This window comes from Aotus nancymaae, unplaced genomic scaffold (genome assembly GCF_030222135.1).
Source record: "Aotus nancymaae isolate 86718 unplaced genomic scaffold, 86718_ANA_hifiasm-v0.15.2.pri h1tg000099l, whole genome shotgun sequence".
NCBI classification, from domain to species: Eukaryota; Metazoa; Chordata; class Mammalia; order Primates; family Aotidae; genus Aotus; species Aotus nancymaae.
In genome coordinates, this window is record NW_026988514.1 from 6,739,476 (window position 1) to 6,765,201 (window position 25,726).

The window sequence follows — 25,726 nt, forward strand, 5'->3', positions numbered from 1 at the left end:
ATAAAGGGTCCTTTTCATTGCAGTCAACATTGTCTTAAGGCATAAAGGCACCAAAAAAATAGTTATACTTTTCTGGGACGGCTTATTTGCTAACTGATTTTTCCTTCTACCATGACATCTAAGATTTCTTAAAAGAGAAATTGATACTTAATATTTAGAATCTGTATATCAGTATATAGTTGACTTCACTTTCTTAAATGACTGCTGAAGAGGACAACCAAATGGCTGAAATAATTAATTTTAGAATAAAGGAATCGGTCCCTTGACACTATGGTTGTACTCACAGCTTTAGTGTCGTTTTAAGATGACATTGACTGGCTGTGCTGTCGTCAAGGAAAACTGTCGAACGTGAACTATACAGCCCAGTAGATACCTGAAGGGGAAGGAAAGAAAGTGTAAGTTAAACTTATCAAGGTGTATTTTTTTATCGGTTAAAATGTCAAATGACAAAGCACTAGGATATTTCTTACACTCTGTGAACTGCCTGAGTGTGGCATCTCGTGCACTCTATAGAGAACTCATCGGAGGCTCTTAACTTCCAGAGATGATGTTTGAGATACAGGTTATAAAATGCTGCCCTAAATAAGGTACCTGTCATCAAACCCAACAAGGATTTTATGAATTCCCTTTATAAATAATGAGAAAAGTTTAAAATAAGATCTGAGAATTTCTATTTCTATTATTTATTTACTACAGTAAAATGTAATGTATTAAATAATATCGTAGAAGAACATTTTATTGCAGTGAATAAGAGACTAATACATTTACTAAATTACTAATCCTAAATGTATTATTTCAGGTGACAAAACAAGTTTCAGATTCAGAGACTCTGTGTGCCAGTGTTGCTAGACCACCAACAAGTGAGGAAGCCATAGGTTTCTCTAGTCCTGTTTTCTTATGTGGAAGATAAAATTAGTAACAATTTAATATTCTCTCACACCCTGAAAACAGATGACAACTTAAAAAATTTAACTTTCCCTTCAAGTTTAAATAAGACAGCCATGACATGACTCAAATGAGACTCTTCGACAATACTTGCCATTAATTTCAAAACTTAATTTCATTCTATAAATCATTTGAGCTGCACCCTAGGCATTTTCCTGCTATACCCTACTCTCTGCATAGAATACCACTTTTCTCTTTCCTTGTTTCAGCAACTTTGACTACATCTACCCTCTTGGATCTGTTTGCCAGCAGCCACACCAAAACATGTTTCTTTGGTACACTAATGAGTCAGATTCACCACTGGTTACAAGAGACTAAGTATTCTCATGAGAAAGTATGCCTCTCCATAAAAGTAACAGCGGGCCCTAACTGTTCCTACATCCAGCTGCTGAGCATAGAATTCTGAATAAATCAAAAACTTCAACAAGTGTTTGACAAACTAACTGAGTCATCATTTGGACTAAACATCTTACTACATTTAATTAAAACAAAAACACTACTAACAGATCACTCTTTATAGGTATTATTTAAGGTGTCACAAAATAGAAACAAATCATCTAACTTCAGTCAGCATAAATCAGAGTATGAAATGCTATGATCTTGAACAAGAAATGGAAGGGCTTACTTAGTGGTTTTAAGGTATAATAACAAAAACTAGAAAATAATCATACCTAGTAATTTAACAAGTCAAAACTAAAGCCTTACCATCAAAGGTCCAGTGCCCCTTGGATACCAGTGCCCACCCACTGACTTCTTCCATTGTACCTGCTGCCTCTCATTTTAACCCATTAAAAACACTAAAATTGTTTGCCTTGTAGAGATCTTTCACCTCCTTGGTTAGGTGTACTTTTAAGTATTTTACTTTATTTTTCAGCTATTGTAAAAGGGGTTGAGGTTCTTAGTTTGATTCTCAGCTTGGTAGCTGTTGGGGTGTAACAGACCTACTGATCTGTGTACATTAATTTTGTATCTTGAAACTTTGCTGAATTCATTTATCAGTTCTAGGAGCTTTCTGGAGGAGTCTTTAGGGTTTTCTAGGTATACGTTCATATTATCAGCAAACAGTGACAGTCTGACTTCCTATTTACTGATCTGGATGCCCTTCATTTCTTTCTCTTGTGTGATTACTCTGGCTAGTTCTTCCACTACTATGCTGAATAAAAGTAGTGAGACTGGGGCATCCTTGCCTTCTTCCAGTTTTCAGGGGTAATGATTTCAACTTTTCGCCATTCAGTATCATATTGGCTGTGGGTCTGTCATAAATGACTTTTATTACATTGAGGTATGCCCCTTGTATGCCAGTTTTGCTGAGGGTTTTAATCATAAAAGCATGCTGTCAAACGCTTTTTAAGCCTTTTAATCATAAAAGGATTTTGTCAAATGCTTTTTCTGCATCTATCGAGATGATTATGTGATTTTTGCTTTCAATTCTGTTTCTGTGATATATCACACTTATTGACTTCCATATGCTAAACCATCCCTGTATCCCTGGTATGAAATGCCTTTTTGATATGCCAATGGAACTATAAAACATAGCTGAATGAAATCATGGATAACACAAACGAACAGAAAGACATCCCACACTCATGAATGGCTTAAATAAATATTGTAAAAATGACCACACTGCCAAAAGCAATCTACAAATTCAATGTAATTCCTAACAAAATGCCATTATCATTCTTCACAGAACTAAAAAAAAAAATCATAATAATCCTAAAATTCATATGGAACAAACCAAGACCCTACTTAGTCAAAACAATACTAAGCAAAGCCAACAAATCTAGAGCCATCACTTTACCTGACTTCAAACTATACTAGAAGGCCACAGTCACCAAAACAGCATGGTACTGGTATAAAAATAGGCAAATACACCAATGGAACAGAATAGAGAACCCAGAAATAGACCCAAATACCTATAGCCAACTAAAACATAATGTGAAGAAATTAAACCATATACGGTTTAATGCCTGGAATAATTGGCAAGCTACATGCAGGAAAATGAAACTGGATCCTCAACGCTCACCTATACAAAGATCAACTCAAGATGGATCAAGGATATAAATCTACAACCAGAAACCATAAAAATTCTAGAAGATACCATTTGATAAACCCTTCTAGACACTGGCTCAGGCAAAGACTTCATAGCCAAGAACCCAACAGCAAATGCAACAAAAACAAAGATTAAGCAGGTGAGACTTAACGAAAAAGCTTCTGTACAGGAAAAGGAACAATCAGCAGAGCAAACAGACAACCACAGAATGGGAGAAAATCTTCACAATCTCTACATCTGATGAAGGACTAATACACAGAATCTACAAAAAAATCAAACAAATGGACAAGAGAAAAAAAAATCCCATCAAAAAGTAGGCGAAGGACATAAATAGACAATTCTCAAAAGAAGATATACCAATGGCCAACCAACATATGAAAACATGCTCAACATCATGAATGATCAGGAAAATGAAAATCAAAACCACAATGCCATACTACCTTACTCCTGCAAGAATGGCCATAATCAAAAAATACAAAAATAATAGATGTTGGTGTGGATGCAGTGAAAAGAAAACACTTCTCTACACTGCTGGTAACAATGGAAACTAGTACAACCACGATGGAAAGCAGTGTAGAGATTCCTTAAACAATTAAAAGTAGAAACACCATGCAATCCCGCAATCCTGCTACTGGATATCAACCCAGAGGAAAAAAAGGCATTATACAAAAACAATACTTGCACATGTATGTTTGCAGCAATACAATTTGCAATTATAAAAATATGGAAGCAGCCCAAATGCCCATCAATCAATGAGTGGATAAAGAAACTGTCATATGTCTACGTATGTGTGTGTGTATATATATATATACACACACACATATATATATACACACACATATATATGTATATATCATAGAACACCACTCAGCCATAATAAGGAATAAATTAGGGGCGTTCCCAGCAACCTGGATGGAATTGGAGACATTATTCTAAGTGAAGCAACTCAGGAATGGGAAACTAAACATTGTATGTTTTCATTCATACCTGGGAGCTAAGCTATGAAGATGCAAAGGCATAAGAATGATACAATGGACTCTGGGGACACAGTGGAAAGAATGGCAGTGGAATGAGGGATAAAAGACTACAAATTGGCTTCAGTGGATGCTGCTCAAGTGATGGGTACATCAAAATGTCCCAAATCACCACTAAAGAATTTACTCATATAACCACCTGTTCCCCCCAAAACCTATAGAATAAAAATATGTAAATAAATCAACGACAGCATTTTTGCCAGCAAACATAAAATAAAATGAAAACTAAAGTTTATGTTTTTCTCCCTCCTTTTTGGCAGGACAAATTTTAGATATGTTTTTTAAGAATAACGTTTTTCCTTTTTCTGAGTCAGGGTCTCACTTTGTTGCCCAGGCTGGAGGGCAGTGGTGCAATGATAGTTAACTGCAGCCTGAATCTCCTGAGCTGGAGCAATCCTCTACCTTAGCCTCCTGAGTAGGCAAAACTGAAGGCACATGCCACCATACCTGGCTAATTTGTTATTTCACCTTTTTGTAGAGATGAGGTCTTGCTATGTTGACCAGGCTAAAAATAAATAAATCTTAACTAACTTAAATATTTCTAAGACTTTGGGCATTCATGAAAAAAACTCCATCTATAATAATAAGGGAAACTGAAAAATAGAAGGGGAAAAATTAAAAACCAATGCAGGTAGACTGGTCTAAGCAGCCTAGTGTATGAATAACAAGACTATCAGAAATAAAGTAACAGAGAAAGTGAAACAAAGGATATTTGTTGAGGATTATTTATTGAGGATTATTTATTGAGACTTAGTAGCCTCAATAAAATGTAAAGAGTCCCACTAAGCTGTTGTTACAAAGTTTCAGAATCTCAGAGAGACAGAAGCTCCTAAAAAAGGTTCTACAGATATATAAAAGCCAATTACAAACAATGTATCACACGATGGCAACACTGTAAGAACAACATTGTGAAGCGAGCACATTGTAGAATATCTTCAGAATCATAAAATTTAGATTCAACCTAGAGGTTTACTCTCTATCAAAAAAGAGAGATTTTAAGTCTGGGCAGATCTCTAAACATCTCCACCCAGGATAACAGGACAGAAGGAAACACAGAATCTAGGACACAGGTGATCCCACACAAGACAGCAGTTATGGGAGGATCCCAAAAGACTTTAAGGAGATAGCACAGAAAGAATCAGAAAAGCAAACATCGAGCATATCTAGGGAAAGTCACTCTATATTGAATCAGGATGACAAAAGGCCAAAGTAAGTTGTCACCCCACCTCCACAACAAAGAAAAATGGAACAGATACGTTTTAGCAGATGGAAAATAGTTGGAAAGGCACATGATAGATGCTACAACACTTGATGGGGGACATGGCTGTTAGAAAACAGGCAAACAAATAGTCAGAAAATGAGTTTCATGCCAAAAAATAATGGTTTTGAAAGCAAACAGACCAGCCAGGGGCTACTTACTGCATTTGGCTGGGTAAAGTAACACAGGCTAGGAAGAAAGACATGATCCAGAAGAAGTGCAGAAGTGCTCAGATTTCAGAACTGTTTCAGAGAAAAAATGAAGGAATATGTAATGCAGAGGCACAATGAAAACACCGTATGACTTAGCACTGAATAATATTTGCATAGTCATAATCATGTAAATATTAGATTTAATGAAAAAGTGTGCTACAATTGGAAGAAACAGAGGGAGAAAAATAAGGTCATGGTGTAGTGAGGAAGCTATGCTTGCACCTGCTATGGCAGAAAGTCAATACACAGTGCTTACAATTAACTAAAAGACAGTGCTGACAATTAACTTAGCTAAATTAAAAATATGACTCAATATTTAAGGCAGATCTTTATACCACAATCAGACTATTGAAATTTAACTTCAATGTCAGACATTCTTAAAAGGTGGACACACTAAGCTCAAGACTTTTCTGAATACATTTGATACTTAGGAAAATGTAACAGATTTAGAAAAGCCACAAAAAGAAGTCCATGCTATCAGCATGGGGTCCTCATTATAATTTAAAGTAATTAAGAGAGACATACTTTTATGTCAAACTATCAGTTTTTTAACTTTTTGACTGTTTACTTACATGGTTTGTATAGTTGCCTTTTCTTATTTCTTCTACTAAGAAAGAAAAAAGAACAAACAAACTGGTCACTTCTAATACAAATACCATAAAATAAAACTAGTCGTTAACGTCTTACTGATTACTCCTAAATAAAATGGGAACAAATTCAATTTTAAAAAATTATTTCAACAATTTATATTTAAATTAGCTGGCATGATACATCTCATAAAGCAAAATATAAAAACTTCGTTTCACTTTTTGGACTAGTTTACTTTTTGTTTCTATTATATACAAATGAAAGAAACCTTGTATACAAAAGGAAAGGGCAAAAAAATGAGGCCAGATGAAAAAATTAGCTAATAAAAAAGTTTAACTGTTGCATATATGAGCCATGATCCATTAGCATTTTCTCATTCTGCATTTACACATAGCTTACTTTTTTACCAGAATTTCAGAGCTAACAGCTCTAAGAACTACTTCCTGGCCAGGCACCTATCTCTAGATGCACCAGAATCCCAGTAAGCATTTCGAACCACACTTAGTGGTCACCTACTAATATGTCACTAAAAACAAAACAAACCAAAAAAAGAGTCTTTACACAACAGGAAAGTAACCTTTTTAAGTTTAGATTTTAAAATGAGTATATAAACCTCATTGAACATGGTGTCCGCAGCACAAAAAGTCTTTTTATTTTTCCTAAAAAAAGGTCAGAATAACAAAAGCTCCAAGAGTGACCTAGGCCATGCTTTGTTTCCTACACTGCCTCCACTTTTAAAGTTAAAAGGGCCTTGCAGGCAAACATTGCTATCACTGAACAGTGAGGGACACAGAGTGGCTTTTTTTATTTTTTTAACTCCTTCCATGCTCTCTACGTGTGAGAAGCCCATGGCCCTGGAAGGAACTGGGAAAACAATTCTGATATGGTTTGGATATTTCCCCCTCCAAATCTCATGTTAAAACGTGATCCTGAATGTTGGAGACAAGGCCTAGTGGGAGGCATTTGGGTCACGGTGGATTCCTTATGAATGGCTTGGTGCCATCCCCATGGTAATAAGCAAATTCTCATTCTGGTTGTTTAAAAGAGCGTGGCACCTTCCCCCTACCCCCGCCCCACCCTCTCACAGCGTGGAACCACCTGCTTCCCCTTTGCCTTCCATCATGATGGTAAGCTTGCGGAGGCCCCTACCAGAAGCAAATGCTGAAGCCATGCTTGTACAGCCTGAAGATCTATGAGCCAATTAAACCTCTTTTTGTTATAAAAGACTCAGCCTTAGGTATCTCTTTATAGTAATGCATAAAGGAACACAAATTCTAGACAGAAATAACTGACTCAAGACAGGCAAAGTCTACTCAAACTACAAGAAACAAAGGTTACAAACTCCCATATTTTACTGTGCTGCATCACTTCACATATGATTATAGATCCTCACTTGTATTCTTGCTGCTTCAATCAACAGGAAAACCTGGCTGTGTATGGCTTTTTAGCAAACAAACAAGGATTTAACATAACACTGAGGAAAATAAGCAGGAGTAGGGCATGTTTAAATTTACATTACATCAAATTAAAAGGTTAATAGAAGTTTTGATTAGCATAAACTTGGATGTGATAAATGCATGTGGTCGGAGGACTGTGGAAGAGGAGGCCAGAATCACAGATTCAATCCTTGTTGATGAACAACTATTTTTCTTTTTTTAATTTGTTTAAATGGAAACCAAGGTGAAGCCTAAGTTCTATCAGTCAACTTTAAAATGTACTCTCTGGAGCAAGGGAAAAGGGACAAAGAATTATTAAATAAAGATAAATCTACAACTCCTCCATCACATGACAAATTGTGTTGATCAAAAGATGGTAAACTGTACAAATAAAAAGTTTACATGTTTTCACTAACACAATAACAATTAAAGTATATCACATGTTAAAATAAGACAAGACAAGTGAATATGTGAAAAATTGAAAAATTTAAACCAATATGAGTTTTTCTAAATACTTTCTACAATACATTTGATCAAATAAGAAGAGTTTTCACTCTTTTTCTTGGTGGAAAAAACATGGTGTCTCACCATCTGTTCGAGATTTTCTCAGGAATATTGTGCTTGTCTCTGGATTGTCAGAAGGGGTGGACTCCAAAGCCCTACCTATAGAGGGAGAAAAGAAAAAAGATGTGATCACTTTTAACAGTTTATCAACTCATTTCTTCGACTGCTGTATTTAGGCCATTTCACTACCTCTACCTTTACTCTTATCCACTGAAATGAATGTGTAGACATAAGATGGAGCCAGGCACGATGGCCCATGTCTGTAGGGCTGAGATGGGAAAATCCCTTAAGGCTAGGTCAGGGATTTGAGGCCAGCGTGAGTAACATAGTGAGACCCTCCTAAATAAATAAATAAATAAAGAGGTAAATGTTTCCTTTGAGTTGTGTAAAATCAACTACATAGAAAAAACAAGATGGCAGTACAGTTTAAAGACAGGTCTCTTTTATAGGCAAAATATATTATTTATTCTGGAGCTCAAACATTAAAAAAAAAGTAAATTTAGCATATCTGTCACTTCCATGTCACTCTGAGGACACAGAACCTTAGTTCCATTGAGTAGCTATCTTCCACAGTCGTGTAAGATCTCTAAGTCTTCATTTCTTCATTAGCAATATATAGGGAGAACATACACAGGCCTTTGGATTGGAAAGGGACAAATGAGACATACATAAACTGTGTTGTAATCCTAAAGAATGACAATAAAGAGCCTTTTTTGGGCTCTCATCCAACACTACCAGTCTATGAACTGGTGTGTAAAATCACTCACAGGCTTTCCTTACACCAGCAACCAGGGTATAAGTTTACACAAGTACTTACATATTTTGTGTATAAAAATATAATCAACTCACATATCTGTTTATTCTAAATTCTTAAACATCTTGAAAAGTGAGTATAGTACTCCAAGTTACAAAGTCACACTCATCATGAGTCTTAATTATCCTACCTCCGAAAACAACTAAGAGCCCAACTAAAATTTTTTTGTTTTTTTTGTTTTTTAACTTTAAGTTCTGAGAAACATGTGTAGAACGTGCAGGTCTGTTACATACCTACACATGTGCCATGGTGGTTTGCTGCACCTATAAATGCATCATCGAGATTTTAAATCCCACATGCATTAGGTATTTGTCCTAATGCTCTCTGTCCCCTTACCCCCTGGCCCCTGAAGGGCCCCAGTGTGTGATGTTCCCCTCCCTGTGTCCATGTGATCTCATTGTTCAACTCCTACTTATGAGAGAGAACATGTGGTGTTTGCTTTTTGTTCCTGTGTTAGTTTGCTGAGGATGATGGCTTCCAGCTTCTTAAGCTTTGGTTTCTTATCTTTGAACAATATGCTATTGTCAGGAGAGGGAAGGACAAAGGGGAAGCCATGGCAACAGACACTCTTACAGAGGCAAGGTCTGGCATTTTAACCTTCAATCTTTATCGTACACATTAAAAGTCTACCTTTACATTTCATGTCTTTTGAAAGTTTTGACCACGAACCATCCCCTACCTCTCTTTTAGAACAACAAGGTAAATAAAGTCTGTTAAGTCACCAGAATAAATATAGAGACACATTTTGTGTTAAAGTAAGAATTTTAAAGTAATCAGAGGTTCATGGGTAAAGTACTTTGGGGGGGAAAATACCCATTTTTCTGTAACCCTGGCCATGACATTTCATACCTTTCACAATTATTTTAAGCACCTTCCATTTTCTTTCCTTTTGTGTTCAAATTACAGTTAGAAGAAACAGTGCCTATTAAGGTGACTTAAAGCAACCCATTGAGAATACCCTATCATCTCTCCCATGGCAACCTTCATTCTGATTTTAAATAAGAAATCCCCAAATATTTCAGTATGAATTGTCCTGAGATTTAGCTGGTTCCTTCACTTAGGTACCATCTGGATAGGTACAAGGAAAGCATTGGATGGATACTGGCAAGTTGGAATATTTGAGTTTTTACTGAAAAAGGGAAGAGAATATTCCAAAGAAGCTTCAACAAAGTCCCACAGAATAATAAATAGAGCTACAGACAAGACGAGCCATAAATAAAAGGTCCTATGCCAGCCTGAGAGAATGAGATGAGAATGAACTGGGTGTTTGGGAGGGGAGGAGAAAAGAAATTAACTGGACTCCGTGGAGAAAGACTAAGCAGTGGGAATGGGAATGCAAGACAGAGCCAGCCTTTGCTCCTGGCCAGCCCTGGGAAAGCTGGTTACAGGCAAAAAGGAGCCGGAGGTTGGGATGTCCCCCAGGGAACTTTGGGGACAGCAGCAGCCAGAGGTGTGGCCAGGGCAGATGGCACCGTCACCTCCTTACCTTCAGGCATCTCTTGGTCACGGATGTGGTGGACCTGAAGGCCCTCATCAGCTTCAACAATCAATTCAGCAGGCTCTTCAACAGCAGCCATGGGCGCTGCTGCTATTGTGTCCTCAGCTGATGCCTCACAGACCTCAGATTGAGAGGGACACCCTGACCCCTCATGCTGTTCCAACTCAGGGCTGACCTTGGGGCACACGCAACAGGTCAGTATGCACCCCATTGGACTGTCTGCCGCCACCTGTGCCTCTGCTCACAGTGTTGGCCACGCACTCCCACTGCCCTAGGCCGAGGTTATGCTGCACTTGGCAGAGATGGTATCGCCGCTGCTCGCCTGCCCACCCCACAGCTCAGCCCCAGCCCCAGTCCCAGCCCCAGGACCAGCCGGGGCTCGGGCCAAGGCCCGCACCCTGCCGCCTCCCTTGAGTTGACTTGCTTGGGAGAGTGAAGAACAGCCGACTTATTTAATAGGTTGTCAACCCAACGAGCGTTGGGAGACACAACAACTGCCTCAAGACAGTACAAAAGGAGCTCCTCCTCCTTCTGCAGTCACCTACAGACTGAAGCCCACTGGCCCACTGGCCTCAGAATGCCCCGCCCCATACCTCACAATGCCCCACCCTGGATTCCGCCCCTCCCCCGCTGCCTGGGCTGCCCCACCCTGTGGTTTATGATGCTGCTGCTCTCCTGGCTCCTCATGCAGTGCCAGTGGGACTAAGGTTTTCATTCATCACCAGTTTCCTGAGCTTTTTAGTCCTAAGAAAAGCACAGGGTGGTTCATTACTGGAAGCCATCTTACCCTATGAGTTCTATACAAAGTCTCAGTTAGTAGAGTGGCTCCCATTAGCAACCAAGTTGAACAACTTTTATTTGCTAACTGAATGTAGATACAACTGAATTGTTCACTGATTTGTAATGAAATACTCCTCTCCTGTCTTCCAAAGAGTGGTAGTTTTTGTCTGCAACTTGATCACAGCAATACCTGGGGCCCTAGCTCTACTCTCACTAAAGAGTTATGGCTGTGTGTCTTGAATGACACCTTGGGACCTATCCTGCCTCCACCTCCTTCTCCATAAAATAGAAACCTTCTGAAATGCTGAAACTTACCAACTCCCTTTTTTCCCGCCCCCCCCCCCCCCCGTTTCTTCCTTCCACGTACGGACTTTCAGATTTTCTTTTACTAACAAAGCTCTAAGTATGATTTTGTTATACAAAATCAAGAGCCATAAAGTGGGGTACCACAGTCCTAACTCAATAAAGATGAATACTCAACATCTGGCAAGCAGTTATGTGCCTGACAGTGTTCCAAGCGGGCTATGCTCATTTAGCCCTCAGAAACAATCTCACAGATTTTAGAGAAGACATTGAGATGGAGAAGGTAAGTTAGTTATCTCCCCAATGTTACATGACTCTCAGGCTGGGGCCATTATTTAATCCCAGGTAGTATGAATTCCCCAATTCCTCAAGTGTGATTATCAGAAAGTGGATTGTTTCATGTTGACACTGCTATAAAGAAATACCTGAGGTTGGGTAATTTATAAAGGAAAGAAGTTTAATTGACACATTCCACATGGCTGTGGAGGCCTCAGGAAACCTACAATCATAGCAGAAGGGGAAGCTGTCACTTCTTACATGGCAGCAGGCCACAGAGTGTGTGTAAAAAGGAGCAACTGTCAAACACATATAAAACCATCAGATCTCAGGAGAACTGACTATCACAAGAATAGCATGGAGGAAACTGCCCCCATGATCCAATTACCACCCACTGAGTCTCTCCCTCAACATGTGGGGATTATGGGGATTACAATTCAAGATGAGACTTAGGTGGGGACATGACCAAACCATATCAGAAAGTACAGGTAGAAGTCAAGCTTGGAGGGGAAGTGACATTATAGATTGGCATATTTTTTTTTAAAAAACTTTTTTTTAATGTGAATTTTAAAATGCCACTTCTTCATTCAACACCGATGAAGTCCCTTCTACATGCCAGACACCGTATGTATTAAACAGTCTCAAATCTCAATGAGAGTAGGCAGATACACAAAGGCTTAAGAAGTTCAGTTTTCCGAGATCACACTACTGGACAGTGTATGAACCTGAGATACAAACCCACCTCTATCTGACCCCGAATTTGACGCTGGGGTGGTTTTAATTTTATTCTGAAAATTCGAGTCATAGAACCATACAAAGGTGAGGAGTCTCTGTCAGATGTGTGTGTAGTGGTCTGTATAATAAGGAAGGACCGAAGGAAGCAACAGACCAATTAAGAGACTATCTAAAGGAAGACTGATGCTAAAGGCAGTGGCAGTGACAAAAGTGGAGGAAAAATTTTGTGATTATTGGGGAGACAGAATAGGAAGTACTTGGTCATGAGATGTGAAAGCAGGGAAGTAGAGGGAAAAACAGAGCTGCTCGGGCTCTGCTGGGGAAGACTGGGTACAGAAGTGTACCTTTCTCCTAGCAGAGAATGTAGGAAGAGAAATAGGTAAAGAGGAAAAGATCATTTTTTACTCTCAGTGTCACATTAAAATGGAACTCTCTGGTCAAAGTTGAATATAATCTCTGTAGGCTAAGACCATTTGTGACATCCCTACCTATGCTTTCAAAAATAACATACATACTAAATCAAACCATTCAGAGTAACTGGGAAAAGGTCCTATAATTTACATGCTAAGAATATCACCATTTTCCATTGATTACTTTCATGGAGTAACTTTCAATCTATGGTTACAGCAAATGAGGGATCTTACATAAAATAAAGCTAACATTTTAAATTTAAAATTCTATTGTCCTGAGAGAATAGAGAAAGCAACTGAAGCCATGGGCGTGGAAGTGATTGCCTTGACAGGTTGTGTATACTAAGGAGAACTAGAAAGAAAGAAGACCTGGAGAATAGGGGGATTTACACGACATTAAGTAAAGCCTGCAAAAGTGAGCACTCGGAGTCAAGAAACCGGCCTTTGAATCAGGAACGGCTGCTTTCGTGAGTCATTGGAAAGGAGATGATGTCTGATTTCATTTCTGTAACAGCAGCACCTAGCTTTTACACTTTTAGAGTAAAACACTGAAACATATATTCATGATATTAAGGTGTGAAAAGGCTTCACAAACAGTTTTAAAAAATTGGTATCAATAAAAGGAAAACCTATATAGTTGGACAATATCAAAATAGGTAAGTTATATCATCAATAAACACTCTTAGGAGATTTCTAAAGCAACTCTCAGTAGATAACATAATCTACATATATAATATGTAAATACACACATACATACAAACATCTACATATTGACACAAAATAAAAGATTTATATCCAAAAACATCAAGAATTTTTACAAATCATTAAGAAAAAATACAAATAACCCAACAGAAGACACATGGCCCAATAAACATATGTGAAGTTGCTCTGTGAGTAGTTATCAAAAAATATAAGACAAAATATCAATGCAATACTACTATACCCACTCCAGAATATCAAAAATGCAAAAAGGCAGAAAGCACCAAGTATAGAGAAGAAGGTGAAATTTCTGGAATGTTCATTTACTGCCAATGAAGAGTGTAAACAGGCACAATCACTTTGAAAAACTGACAGCCTCTTTATACATCAGCATAGCCTATAACCCAGGAATCTCTTTCCTACACATTTTCTCAACAAAAATGAATAAATGTTCACCGGTAAAAACATACATCAAAATCTTCACAATAGTGCATACTCTAATAGCCAGAAACTGGAACCAACCTAAATGCCCATGAACAATAAGATAAGTTGTAGTTATTTTCACACAAAGGAATATGATACAATAAGAATAAAGAAACTACAACTCACAAATACATAATATTAATGAAAAGAAGCCAGACATAAACTAGTACATGTTTATGGTTTCATTTATATAAAGTCCTTGCAGAGTAAGAGGATGACTGAAAGGAACAGGAAGGCACTGTTTCTTTCAAAAAGGAAGACTTACTATAAAAACAATGTCAGCAGAAATAAATAGTGGACGGAACTAAACTGTGTCAGAAAGTGACACAGTTGATGCACATTCTAGTGAAAGCTCCTTATCTTGACCTGGACTGGAAGAAGCAGTGTTGTAAGAGACCAAGAAAAGTAAGAATATGCTAAAGGTCTTTGGGTTAAGTTAGAGATACTATTTTAAACTACTTTACGGGGAGGGGGGGGAAGGACAATTTAAATAAAAATAATAAGATGACAGAATAAAGTCCAGGGATATCAATAAATGCAAAATTAAAAACTTAAACTCACTAGTCAAAAGAAAAAGACAAATTGAAAATGTTAAAATAAACTGCTATGTATCAAAAAGGTTGATAGTAAAAGAAGGGAAAAAACATAAATAAAACCGGTAAGGTATATTCATATTTGGGAAAAAAGAAGTCTGAAAACAAAAAACATAATTAGAGATAGAGAAGATCACTAAATAATGACGGAAAGTCCAATTCACCAGAAAAAAGAAAAATTCTGAACAGGTACACACCTAACAAAATAAGCCTAAAATTTATACAAAACAAAAAACTCACAGAACTTCAAAGCAAAAATGGTAACTCCAATATCACTGCAGGAGAATTCAACACACTGTTCTCAACTTTTGCCATCAATTCTCTGTCCTTTCTCAGACTTTGTCTTCTCCTTAGATCAGAAACACCGTCTTGTTCCAAAGCACAGAATGAATGTTTTTGTTGTTTCCCATATCATACACATAAACCTACTGAACAAGGAGGAAACTCATGGATCTCAAGGACTAACAGTCAATCCAGATACATTCTGAACTCTTTTAGAGAAAGCTATTTTGTGATTAAACAATAAACTCAAGATTGTTAGCCTTAAAAACTATCGGACACTAACTGGTTCACTGCTCCCATCTGCTGGACACCGTGTTCATTTGCACGTCAATCATGTTTGCCTTAAAAGTCCTAGTAAGACAAAGGTCTCAAAACTGTTACCTTTTCTGAGCCTCCTTTATCTAATGAGATGAAGATACTCTCTCTAGATTAAATGTTTGTATACAAGGTGTTGATAGAGGTTAAAAAAAGGTTTGTGCTATTTAAGCCTCTGGTAACAATGACTTTTTTTTTTTTGAGACGAAGTTTCGCTCTTGTTACCCAGGCTGGAGTGCAATGGCGCGATCTCGGCTCACCGCAACCTCTACCTCCTGGGTTCAGGCAATTCTCCTGCCTCAGCCTCCTGAGTAGCTGGGATTACAGGCACGCGCCACCATGCCCAGCTAATTTTTTTTGTATTTTTAGTAGAGACGGGGTTTCACCATGTTGACCAGGATGGTCTCGATCTCCCGGGTAGCTGGGACTAAAGGCACACAGTATCACATCCAGCTAATTTTAAAAAAAATTTTTTTTGTAGAGACAGAGTTTCACTATATTATTTAGGCTTGTCTTGCACTCCTAACCTCAAGCAATTCTCCCGCCTTGGCCTCCCAAAGTGCTGGGATTAGAGGCGTGAGCCACCGCGCACAACTTGTATTTATTTTAAATATAATACAAAAGTACAAAAACAAAAAGGTTTGATGCACAAACAGCATAAACTAGAAATCACTAGTGTCCTCTACTTGAGTAACTTTTTAATGAAGTATAACCTATCGTGATAAGATTATAAAGATGAGGTAGAAATATTAAAATGTTTGTCCTAACATTAACAAAAATATATGGTCACTATATGCTCACTGTAATTATAGAAGAATTCTGTAAAAACACAAAGGAAAAATAGAAATTTTAAAATGCCTTAGAGTCACTGATGTTTTTAATGTAGCGTATGACATGGTCTTTAATTTTTTTTTTTTTTAAGAGGAATGGTCTTGCTCTCTCACCCACCTAGAATATAGTGGTGCAATCACAGATCACTGCAGTCTCAAACTCCTGGACTCAAGTGATTTTCCTATCACAGCCTTCTGAGTAGCTAGGACTGACTACAGACGCATACCACCACGGCCAGCGGATTTATTTTTACTTTTTATAGAGGTGGGGGCCTTATTATATTGTCCAGGCTGGTCTCAGATTCCTGGGTTCAAGCAATCCTCCCACTTTGGCTTCTCAAAGTGTTGGGATTGCAGGCACGAGCCACTGCACTGAGCTAAATTTTTAAAATTTTGTTGTTATTGTTGTTGAGATGGAGTCTCACTCTGTCGCCTAGGCTGGAGTGCGGTGGCGTGACCTCAGCTCACTGCAACCTCCATCTAGCGGGTTCAAGTGATTCTCCTGACTCAGCCTCCAGAGTAGCTGGGATTACAGGTGCCCACCACCACGCCCTGCTAATGTTTTATATTTTTGAGTAAAGACAGGGTTTCACCATGTTGGCCAGGGTGGTCTTGAACTCCTGACCTCAGGTGATCCACCCACCTCAGCTTCACAGAGTGTTGACATTACAGGAGTAAGCCACCACAACCAGCCAATTTTTTTTTTTTTCTATTTCACTTCTTAAAAGAATTTCTTTTTTCTTTTTTTCTTTAATTGCATTTTAGGTTTTGGGGTACATGCAAAAATCATGTAAGACTGTTGCATAGGTACACACATGGCAGTGTGGTTTGCTGCCTTCCTCCCCATCACCTATATCTGGCATTTCTCCCCATGTTATCTCTCCCCAACTCCCCACCCACCACTGTCCCTCCCCTATATCCCCCACCACTGACCCAAGTGTGTGATGCTCCCCTCCCTGTGTCCATGTGTTCTCATTGTTCAACATCCACCTATGAGTGAGAACATGTGGTGTTTGATTTTCTGTTCTTGTGTCAGTTTGCTGAGAATGATGGTTTCCGGGTTCATCCATGTCCCTACAAAGGACACAAACTCATTGTTTTTTATGACTGCATAGTATTCCATGGTGCATATGTGCCACATTTTCCCTATCCAGTCTATCATTGATGGGTATTTGGATTGGTTCCAAGTCTTTGCTATTGTAAACAGTGCCACAATGAACATTCGTGTGCATGTGTCCTTATAACAGAACGATTTATAATCCTTTGGATATATACCCAGTAATGGGATTGTTGGGTCAAATGGAATTTCTATTTCTAGGTCCTTGAGGAATTGCCACACTGTCTTCCACAATAGTTGAACTAATTTACACTTCCACCAACAGTGTAATAGTGTTCCTATTTCTCCACATCCTCTCCAGCATCTGTTATCTCCAGATTTTTTAATGATCGCCATTCTAATTGGCATGAGATGGTATCCCAATGTAGTTTAGATTTGCATTTCTCTAATGACCAGTGATGATGAGCATTTTTTCATATGTTTGTTGGCCTCATATACGTCTTCTTTTGTAAAGTGTCTGTTCATATCCTTCGCCCACTTTTGAATGGGCTTGTTTCTTTCTTGTAAATCTGTTTTAGTTCTTTGTAGATTCTGGCTATTAGCCTTTTGTCAGATGGGTGGATTGCAAAAATATTTTCCCATTCTGTTGGTTGCCGATTCAATCTAATGGCTGTTTAACCCTGGCCTAAGAAGTAGAATTCCTATAATATATGTGTTATTAATTATGTCAAAAGTAAATATTTAGAAAATCACACAAATGTTCAAGTAAAGATAGTAGAGTAAAAAAGGACTAAAGAATGTCCTGTTACCCACTAATATGATATAAATGCATATACATATGTGTATGTGGATTTTTTTTTACCAGAAACCCAACAGCTACATATAATAATATAAAAAGCTATTTAAGCTAAGAACCTACAAACTTTAAAAAGAAGTAGACAGGAAAAAAATCTGTATGATACAGTATGACCATTACCTTGATTACTGCCTGCAAGCAGCAGTGAGAAAGAAAGGTGAACTAAAAAACTTGAAAATTTTAAGAAATACCTCGTTTGGATAGAAAAATTTGATTCATCATGCGCTAGAGAAGTTGAGGAAAATATCTTGAGCACAGAGGCTTCAAAACCTAGGCAGAGGCATCACCAGGATCTGCCAACTTCTAAGGCCCTATACTGAGTTGAAGGAAGGATCTGAAGCACATAGAAACATACTATACCCTCAGCAGTATGAACTGAGACTGGTATACGACATTTAACACAATCTAAGGAGATGGGAAAGTGTAGGGCCACAGAAGGGCAAAAGCAAAGTCTTGACCTAGGTATTCAAATTAAGCCTGAGTAAGACAAAGAGAAATGGCCATACAACCACATAAAGAGTTTCTTGTAACACAGAGCAACCTAATAAGAACATGCATCTAATGGAAGAAAAGTCCAAAGATGAAAAGACAAAACAAGTAAATTAAAAAGAAAGGTTCTGGCATTAAGGAAATCATTAAGAATAATAATGAATTGGGTGGGCGGCAGGGGAAGCAAGGAAAAGAACTAAAGACTTAAACAAATGGCAAAGAGAAAAATCTCAAGATAACAGGAGTATTGAGGAGGCCAAGATGGTGAATCACTTGAGTTCAGGAGTACAAGACCAGCCTGGACAACTTGGCAAAACCTCAACACTACAAAAGAATACAAGAATTGGCCAGGCATGGTGGCGCACACCTGTTGTTCCAGCTACCCAGGAGGCTAAAGTGGGAAGATAGATTGAGCCCACAAGGTCAAGGCTGCAGTGAGCCGTGATCACACCACTGCTACGCTGCAGCCTGGGTGACAGAGCGAGACCCTGTATCAAAAAAAAAAAAAGAAAGAAAGAAAGAAAAGAAAAGAAAGGAAAAAGAAAGTTAAAAAAAAATATTGAAGAGAAAAACAACAAAGAAGTCAATAGAAAAAAAATCTAGGACAAAGGCTGAACAGAAAGATAATTAGTATCCCTCAAGTAGAACAATTAATTAAATGGAAGAGAAAAGGCAGAAAGATATAATAGAAAATATCCCAAAAATAAAGGCAAAAAAAATCTATACAAGGAAAGAAAAAATATATCAAATCACAGATGGAAATATATATCCTAGTTAATGAAATACCAAGAATAAAGAAATAATTCTCCAGAATACAAGGAGACAAAAAAAAATCACCTTAAAAATTTTTTTAACTTGGAATATACAAAGGAAATTACTAGATATCCTCCCAAAGAAATGCTGGGGACTCTAGGGATAACTTAACCCTATAGAAATCACATTAATTTTACCTTTAAAATTTATTCTAAATTCACCATTTCCATTCCAGAATTTTAGTTCTTATGCTCATTTTTTCCTATACTACTACCAAGGATGCCTACATTTATGCCAAGATTCCAATCTCACTTCTGTTCAAACTCAAGAGTTATCTTCTTAAAGCACAGATCTGGATCACATCATTCTATTGATTAAAAACCATGTGTGAGACTAGGAACAACAAAATAAAACCCAAAACCCATTGTACAGGGAGCAAGCTACTCTATTTGCTTCTACCTTATCTTTGTTTTGTACTTAAGCCAAGATACATTATTTGTCACTCCCCAAAATCCATCCTACACTTTCTATCTTCTATGCCTTTGCTAAAGACCACTTTAAAGATTCTATCCTCAAAGTCCAAAATCACCACATCCACCAAGGTCAGTTAAAATTAATCTTACATCATTCTCTAATTCTCTTCCCAGCAATAATATAGCAGAGTCTGTCTTCTAATTATGTGCCTGTCTATTTGACCCACAGGAAAGTAAACCTGCTGAAAACATAAACTGAGTCCTATATATGGTACTTTGAGGCCAGCTACAGGACTACAAACTTAATAGATCCTCAACTTTTAAGTAAATTCATAATCTCTTAATGCACATTATTTAAGTAAGTAATTTAAGTAAGGAAAGACTAAAAAAGAACTTTGTTTTGTGGACCTGTGATTGACTGGTAATAGCTCCCTTGAGCAATATGTTGAAAAGGATTCTGAGGCCGGGCACAGTGGCTCACGCCTGTAATCCCAGCACTTTGGGAACCTGAGGTGAGAGGATCGCTGGACCTCAGGAGCTGAAGATCAGACTGAGCAACATAGTAAGACCTCATCGTGCCACTGCATTCCAGCCTGGGCAACAGAGCAAGACTTCATCTCAAAAAAATATATATAATAATAATAATATTTAAAAAATTAACACTAAAATTAAAAAAAAACCAAAAAGGATTCTGGGGTCAAATCTAGCTTCTGAAGTAGTCACACGTCACATGATCGAGCAGCAATGTTTGCCAGGAGCAGAGCAAGGGACAGTGGCAATATCCATGCCACACAACTGTCTTCTTCATTTTTGATAATGGTCTTTTCTATAAAACATACCCCCATACCCATAACCACTTTCAGTATAAACATAAGAAAACTGGTAATGACATTACATATTAGGGTCATTTTGCAAATCAATAAATAGTACATGTTAAAGATTAAAGAGCCTGTGTGACTCAGAAAGGCTTTAACATTTCCCTGCCTGTCACAAGTACACCATGGAAAGAAAATTCTATTCTTTCCCTTCTCTATACCTCTTATTTTCCTGTCTAAGATGAGGGTAATACATGTTATCTCCCAAGAGCATCTTAACTCTTAATAACTTAGAGGCACAAGATGAGCCCAAAAAACAGATATACTGTTACTAGTGTTTGTGGCTGTACCACTTTGTAGGGGAAAAGAATAACGTTACAACCTGAATGTGCTATTCTCTATGAAGAATACTTATTGAATTCCAAATGTACAAACAATTTCAACACAAATGATATCAATCATCTTGAACTTTGGTCTTAAGATAAACTAGTCTGACAGCTCCACTATAAAGTTTACATTATGAATATTATCACTTCCTTTGATGAGCTACCTACTGTCTTCAAATGTTCCTGAAACTTTCCCTTACATTTGCTTATACTTTTGAAGTAAAATAAACATTGTAAGTCTGCCTTATTTTGGTAGCCATGCTGTCTTTCATGCACTTTACCTAATTCATAATCTGTTAAGTGTCTAAAAAATGCATTCATTAACAATTTGAAAAAACATGTTGCCTACATCATCTAATGACATAATCTTCTATAAGACACTTTAATACCATGTGTGAGCTTTAATTTAATGGTGAACTAAGACTAATATTTGGTACAGTACTTGGAAATGTCTGAGTCTTTTTAGTTTCTATAAAAATAATTTTTTCAAAGTATAGCACATTTATAATATTGGTATTTCATATTTTAAATTTTTTTTTCAGGCCAGGCATGGTGGCTCACGCCTGTAATCCCAACACTCTGGGAGGCCAAGGCAGGCAGATCACCTGAGGTCAGGAGTTCGAGACCAGCATGGCCAATATGGTGAAACCCCATCTCTACTAAAAATACAAAAATTAGCCAGGCATGGTGGTGCACACCTGTAATCCCAGCTACTTGGGAGGTTGAGGCACAAGAATCGCTTGAACATGGGAGGCAGAGGTTGCAGTGAGCCGAGATCACACCACTGCACTCCAGCCTGGACAAAAGAGCAAGACTCCATTTCAAAAAAAAAAAAAAAAAAATTCAAAACTACTTATAAATGCCTTTTTTAAAAACTGTAAATCAGGTTTCTTGCTTTTAAAAGGAATCTACAACTGGATAAGGGAAAAGCAGAAGTAAATATTATTAAGCACTTACATGATAGGTACCATGCTTACCACTTCATCCTTATTGTTTAATCTTCGTAACATTATAAGGTAGATTTCATCCCATATTAAATAGCTAAAACCAAGATTCAGAGAGCCTAATATACTTGTCTGAAGTCACAAATTCATAAACTGTCAAAGAGGATTCAGGTTCAAGTTTACCTGATTCCAGGGCCAATGAAAACTGCCTTCATGACAAAGGAATGAAATACAGTCAATGAGCCACATAATGATGTTACAGTCAATGACAGACTACATTTACAACAATGATCCCATGAGATTACAGTGGAGCTGAAAAATTCCTGTAACCTAGTGACATGGTAGCCATTGTAATACTGTAATACAATTACTTTATTTTTTACATATTTAGTGTATCCTGTGTGTACAGTGTTTATAAAGTCTACACTAGTGTGCAATGATGTCTTAGGCCTTCACATTCACTCACCACTCACTCACTGACTCACCCAGAGCAACTTTCAGTTCTGCAAACTACATTCAAGTGCCCTATACAAGTATACCATTTTTTCTCTTTTATATACTATTTTTATTGTAACTTTTCTACATTTAGATGAACAATTCCGTACCATTGTGTTACAAGTGCCTGTAGTATTCAGTACAGTAACATACTGTATAGGTCTGCAGCCTATGAGCAAGAGAGTATATTATATAGCCTAGGTGTGTAGTAGGCTATACCATCTGGGTCTGTGTAAGTATACTCTATGCTGTTCGTAGAACGACAATGGCCTAAGGAGGCATTTCTCAGAACAGATTCCCTCCATTAAGCAATGCATGCCTGTATTCTGAGAAGCTTACTGACAGCAAGGGACAAGAATGAAGGAAGGGACTGAACAGCTAGTGTCAGAGGAGAAGCATAAAGACTGCAAAGGGCCTAGATATTAATTACAGACATTTTGCAGAACAGTAAGAGCCGTTACTTTTCAAACTCCTCTCATATCCATTACCTCATCACCTGAGGAACCACCCACTCACTTTTCTTTTCTTAGTTTTTCATATAATTTTTTAGAAAGTATAAATTGCCTGCATTTTAGGGATTTAAACAGATATAAATTCACTATTAAGTACAAGAGCAATTAACTGAACAACAATACTGATGACTACACATGTATAAGCAGTTACTTCTGAAATCTGCTTTCACATTCAGATAACTAGGTCAGAATTTAAAGTGATTTTTTTTTAAACCTTATGTTACTCGCCGGGTGCGGTGGCTCACGCCTGTAATCCCAGCACTTTGGGAGGTCGAGGCGGGTGGATCACGAGGTCAAGAGATCGAGACCATCCTGGTTAACATGGTGAAACCCCGTCTCTACTAAAAATGCAAAAAATTAGCTGGGCATGGTGGTGTCTGCCTGTAATCCCAGCTACTCAGGAGGCTGAGGCAGGAGAATTGCTTGAACCCAGGAGGCGGAGGTTGCGTTGAGCCGAGATCGCGCCATTGCACTCCAGCCTGGGTAACAAGAGCAAAAACTCTGTCTCGAACAAAACAAAACAAAACAAAAAAAACCTTATGTTACTCAATTACTTCTTTCTTATCCCCTTTCACATTTTTCCTGGCTGTCATCTGTGGCATAAGTTGATTCAAAGGCTTCATTATAGCAACTAAATAAGCAAAATTGACAACTTTAGCCAAAGCAAAGGTTTAAACAGTGCACTTACTTCCAGATTCTTCAAGGCTTTAAAGAGGACATGCCATGCTCAACACAAAGCCTCATTTTTATATCAATTTGACCTTTCTGTTCTCCAGCTACAACTTCATTTTCACTCACTTAAATGGAGTTCAAAGTAACTTGTAAAAGTTAGGCTCAAAAGGAATTTGTGGTTTAACAACATTAAATAAGGTTATTATACAGATCCAATGTATATTACTTCCTGAAATTTAAATTTAAAAAACAAAAATACTAAGAAATAAAGAGAAACCAGAAGTTCCCCTGGCCAAACCACAAAAATTTGTCCCTCCAAATTTTACCAGTTGGTACAGGAACACAAACTCAAATACCTGTAGGGCGTGCAAATGTCATTAATGTGCAGAGGGTTACGAAAAGATGACATGTGCCAAACTACATGAATACTAAGCCATATATTGCCTTTTAAAATAGTAGACAGGTATAACAATTAAGTACAGACATTTTACAAACACTGGGTCAAATCACAACAAGCAAGCATTTAACATTTTAGTCTATATAAGATCTGCTTGAGCAAAGCTCCCTCAATTAAATTAAATGGGCAGTAAGGACAGGGCCATAGGAGCTTCAGCATCACGGAGAAGAGTAACAGGAGTAACATTAACATGGATGGAAGACTACTAGGCCATAAATTCACTAATGGCACATACTGGGTTTGATTCACCAGAATACATTACTCAACCTCAAGCTTGCTCAGTACATGATAAACAGTAAATACCTAAACATGAAACATTTTATAAAGATCTATATGCATTAGAATTATAGTTTCATAGAAAAATATAAGCGGTAGTTTTTACATAATAGAATACAACACGGTAATGAACACCTAATTATTGTTATATGTAACAATACAGATAAAACTAATAGGATCCTTTCTTACTCTAGAGTCCTCCTGCCATGTTTTCCTTTTAACAGGATCCAGAGACTTAAGAGTAAAATGGTGTGGTTCCATTTATATGAAGGATCCTATAAACAGAATCCAGAGACTTGAAAGTAAAAATGATGTGGTTGCATTTATACGAAGGTCAGACTTCCATTTTCAATGTAAAAAGCTGCAATAAATATCACTCTTACCTAAAAACCTGGAAAAGCCAGATAATCTTCAAAATCATAACCTTTCATAAGCCCATCAGAAAGCTGCTATTATAAGGCAACCAAGTTGACCAAATTCCAAAGGGAGACAAGCCCCTTCAAGGAAAGATGGGACATTTACAGTTTCACTTTTGGCCGAGCATAAGAGTCAGAAATGACCACCATAACAAGAAGTAATAAGCTAACATTTTAATGTTGGCTTAAAAGCCAAATGTGGACTAGCACAACAGCAAGCTCTTCCACATGGGACTCAACCTAGGGTTCAAGAGAAAAAATATGGGAAAGCCCCCTCTTAATGGCACACACATGCAGGAGGTGATCAAAGGCTGCACTGGGACAAACAAAAAGCCTCTCACTTTCCTGCCTCCTTCCGCCCTCTGAAGCAAAAGCCTTATACTACTGGGGAAGCAGCAGCAAGACTTCTCACCCAGGGCTAAAGGAAAAAAATCCACTACATCTGGGGGAAACAATGGAATGTGAGAAATGTTCAGATGATCCATTTATGTGAGAGTAAGGTCATGAACTGATTAAACTAATTAAGATAATATGTGTTAGAATAGAGCAGTGGTTCCACAGTGCTGTGTGTATCAGAATCACCCGGAAGACTTCATTAAAACAAGATCTCTGAACTCCACTCCCAGAGTTTCTGAACCAACGAATCTAAGGTAAGGCCTTAGGAAAATGTATTTTTAACAAGTGTCCAGGTGATGTTGATTCTGCCAATCTGGAGTTCATATGTTGAAAATCCCTGCGATAGAGATTAACTCTGCAGGAGGTGGCTAACTGAAAAGGTGTTGACTGAGAAGTTGGCAACTTGATCTGGATGGTGTAAAATTCACCAAGAGTACATCATTTAAGATGTATGCATTTTATTGTATGTAAGTTATACCTCATTTTCTTAAGTTTCCCTTAAAAAATTAAAAGACGGCCGGGCGCGGTGGCTCACACCTGTAATCCAAGCACTTCGGAGGCCAGGGCGGGCGGATCACCTGAGGTCAGGAGTTCAAGACCAGCCTGACCAACATGGTGAAACCC

The 25,726-nt window shown here is 37.8% G+C and overlaps 1 protein-coding gene across 10 annotated transcripts in view; it reads right to left on the bottom strand.

The window, feature by feature from the left end:
- The window catches only part of LOC135271928 (WASH complex subunit 2-like), a 127,116-nt gene that overhangs the window by 75,759 nt on the left and 25,631 nt on the right, over positions 1-25,726 (bottom strand). For 4 of the 10 annotated variants that reach the window (XM_064370048.1, XM_064370047.1, XM_064370046.1 and 1 more), the window contains exons 1-4: positions 10,388-10,609; positions 8,112-8,186; positions 6,072-6,106; positions 285-373 (exon numbers count right to left, since the gene is read on the bottom strand). In XM_064370048.1, the coding sequence (XP_064226118.1) occupies positions 285-373; positions 6,072-6,106; positions 8,112-8,186; positions 10,388-10,478 (290 nt within the window). In that variant the 5' untranslated portion in view covers positions 10,479-10,609. Of the gene's footprint in view, positions 1-284; positions 374-5,448; positions 5,524-6,071; positions 6,107-8,111; positions 8,187-10,387; positions 10,616-25,726 lie in introns of those variants that run through there. The other 6 variants (XR_010340058.1, XR_010340057.1, XM_064370045.1 and 3 more) reach the window with 6 other exon arrangements.